The sequence below is a fragment of the Oryzias melastigma genome, linkage group LG14 (genome assembly GCF_002922805.2).
Source record: "Oryzias melastigma strain HK-1 linkage group LG14, ASM292280v2, whole genome shotgun sequence".
NCBI lineage: Eukaryota > Metazoa > Chordata > Actinopteri > Beloniformes > Adrianichthyidae > Oryzias > Oryzias melastigma.
In genome coordinates, this window is record NC_050525.1 from 17,938,087 (window position 1) to 17,940,723 (window position 2,637).

Here is a 2,637-nt window from a genome sequence, read left to right on the forward strand (position 1 = left end):
TTTGAACCAGTTTAGCACTGGGCCAGTGAGACCCACCCAGTATTCCAGTCGTCTGAGTAGTATTGCGTGGTCGACTGTATCAAATGTGGCACTGAGATTCAGTAAAACTAGCACTGACATATTTCCACTGTCTGTATTCAAATGTTTATCATTAGTCACTTTGGTCAGAGCCGTTTCAGTGCTGTGGTTCTGTCTGAAGCCAGACTGGAAGACATTATAGCAGCAGTTTTTATTAGGAATTCATTTAGCTGATGGAAAACAGCTTACTTAAAAATGGCAGGTTTGATATCGGTCTGTAGTTGTTCATTTGTGTTTTGTCTACAGTGTCCTTTTTTGGAGAGGTTTGATTACAGCTGTTTTCAGTGGTTCTGGGAAAACAACAGATGCTAAAGACAAGTTCAGAATCTGAGGCAGGCCTGACTCCAGGATCTTTGAAACTTTTTTGAAAAAGCTTGTGGGTAGAATATCCAGACAGCAGGAGGAGGAGTTCAGTTGACATAGAATGTCCTGCAGTTCTTTACTGTTTATGGGTTGCAACTGAGCCATTGGGTTTATACTGTACTGGTTTGTAGTGGATAATGTTCATTTCCTGGACTTGCAGTTGAAGAAACAATTGTTTGTCTAATGTTTTTGATTTTATCCGTAAAGAATTTGGCAGTCATTGCAGACTTAGGTGTAGTAAAGTTGCAGTGCCACTGACACAGGGGGTTCTGTCAACCGGTCAACTGTACAGAAAAGGCCCGAGCATTATGAGAGGTTTGGTAATGATGTCAGGAAAAATAGGACTTTCTTGCATTGCTGTGTTGTAAATAATACAAGTAAAGTTTCTCTTTATAGCTGCCGTAATCAACTTGTAGTTTAGATTTTCTCCATATGCGTTCAGATTTTCGACAAACTCTTTTCCATTCTTTACAAGTACAAGTATGGAATTTTCCATTCCTACCAGAGATCACCTTCACCTTACTGGGAGCAATACTATCCATGATATTCTACAGTTAGTTTAAAATTTGAATAACTTGTGCTACACCAAAATATAATGTAAAAAAAAAAAAAACTAGGATTAGCAAGAAAATGTTAAGAGGTAGCAGAGGAAGAATGGTCGTTCTAATAATTTAAGATTTAAAATTGATCGTGATACTTCTTTCATTGAAAACCACTATACCTTCTCTTACAAAGTTTTGTCCAGAAAGCTTTAATGCTCTAATTTAAAAATGAATTAGTCTAGTTAAGCAAACTACAGAACGACTAAAATTGGATTATTCAAAATTTTTTATACGTAAAATTCTGTTGAACAGCGTTCAGCTCTCTGCTTTGCCAATAAATCAGAAATAACTTTACACACTGATGGTGATGTCGCCATTTTGTCAGACGTCACATGAGAAGGGTCTATTATTAGAAAAATAAATAATATGCCTGATTGTCAAGTTTTGACCCAAATCATGGACTTTTGGGGGGAAAACACATGCATTCCAGTTGAATTGTTTGATTCTCAGTTGCACAAAACTTCATCCTAACATTTTTGTCCATCTCCACTCTGACACCTGCAGGATTTCTACAGTCACAGCAACTGGGCTGAATTGAGAAACAAATTTCCAAACATTAATATGATCAGAAGGAACGCCAACATTGGAAATATTGCAGGTACAACCCCAGATTAGACCATTTTCTTGACATTTATGAGTAAAAAACAAAGCCTAGTGTCCAGTGCTTCTCTACAGATAGAACCACTGCAACCTGTCGCAGCTGCAATGGGGACGACTGCAGGAATAATATTTTGGAGAACGTGATATCAAGAAATATTTTGACATCTGGATACTTTGTTGTTCGGCCTATGTCTTCAAACAAACCAAAAGGTAATGATAAACAACTGAAATCATTTTTTTCATTCATTATTTATAAAAATGTGTTGTATTTTTCTTTTGAGTTTAGGCCTCTTGTGTTGAGGTGGTGGAACATTATTGTTAACTTTAGATTTGTTTTTTTTATGTTCAAATATATATGTACAGTGTATGTATTTCTACTGGAGAAGGTGAGGATTCAATTTTTTGGGGGTGTTTTTTTGGTTTTGTTTCCCCATGATTATCAGGGAAGTGCAGCCATGGAGGTTTTCCTGATGCAACAAGTTCAGTTGAGCCTAAAGGTGGGATCAACAAAGACAGTTACTCCTCCAGTCATGGATATCTTCACAGAGAAGCAGCAGAGTTGGCCATAGCTGCAACCAGTCAGATTTTGGAGGACATTCGAGGAGCTTCTGGAGACAGAGAATTCCTTCAGTATTAAAACTCTTTTGCATTCTTCAGTTACACATTTTCTGCTCACAGCAGAATGTAACTATTTAAGCATTTCCAACATCCATATAATCATGTTTTAATCCCTTAGGTTGATGGGACTCTCAAAGGGATCAAGTAAGGCTCTTTGTTTTGTGGTGGACACAACAGGAAGTATGGGTGACGACATTGCAGCAGTACAGACCGTCACTTCCAATATTATTGATAGTAAGGTTGGAACAGAGGATGAACCTTCACTCTACATTCTTGTACCTTTCAATGATCCAGGTACGTTCCTAGAACTTCAATTGAAAATCCTGTGAAATATGTACTGTTATAACATGAAATAGCATAATTTCCTTTTCAAAAA

General features: G+C 37.3%; 1 protein-coding gene across 1 annotated transcript in view; it reads left to right on the forward strand.

Moving 5' to 3' along the window:
* The window catches only part of LOC112139231 (von Willebrand factor A domain-containing protein 7), a 10,032-nt gene that overhangs the window by 2,392 nt on the left and 5,003 nt on the right, over nucleotides 1-2,637 (forward strand). The window contains exons 4-7 of the mRNA XM_024261964.2: nucleotides 1,548-1,641; nucleotides 1,719-1,853; nucleotides 2,087-2,273; nucleotides 2,380-2,555. Coding sequence (XP_024117732.1) covers nucleotides 1,548-1,641; nucleotides 1,719-1,853; nucleotides 2,087-2,273; nucleotides 2,380-2,555 — 592 coding nt within the window. The remainder of the gene's footprint in view (nucleotides 1-1,547; nucleotides 1,642-1,718; nucleotides 1,854-2,086; nucleotides 2,274-2,379; nucleotides 2,556-2,637) is intronic.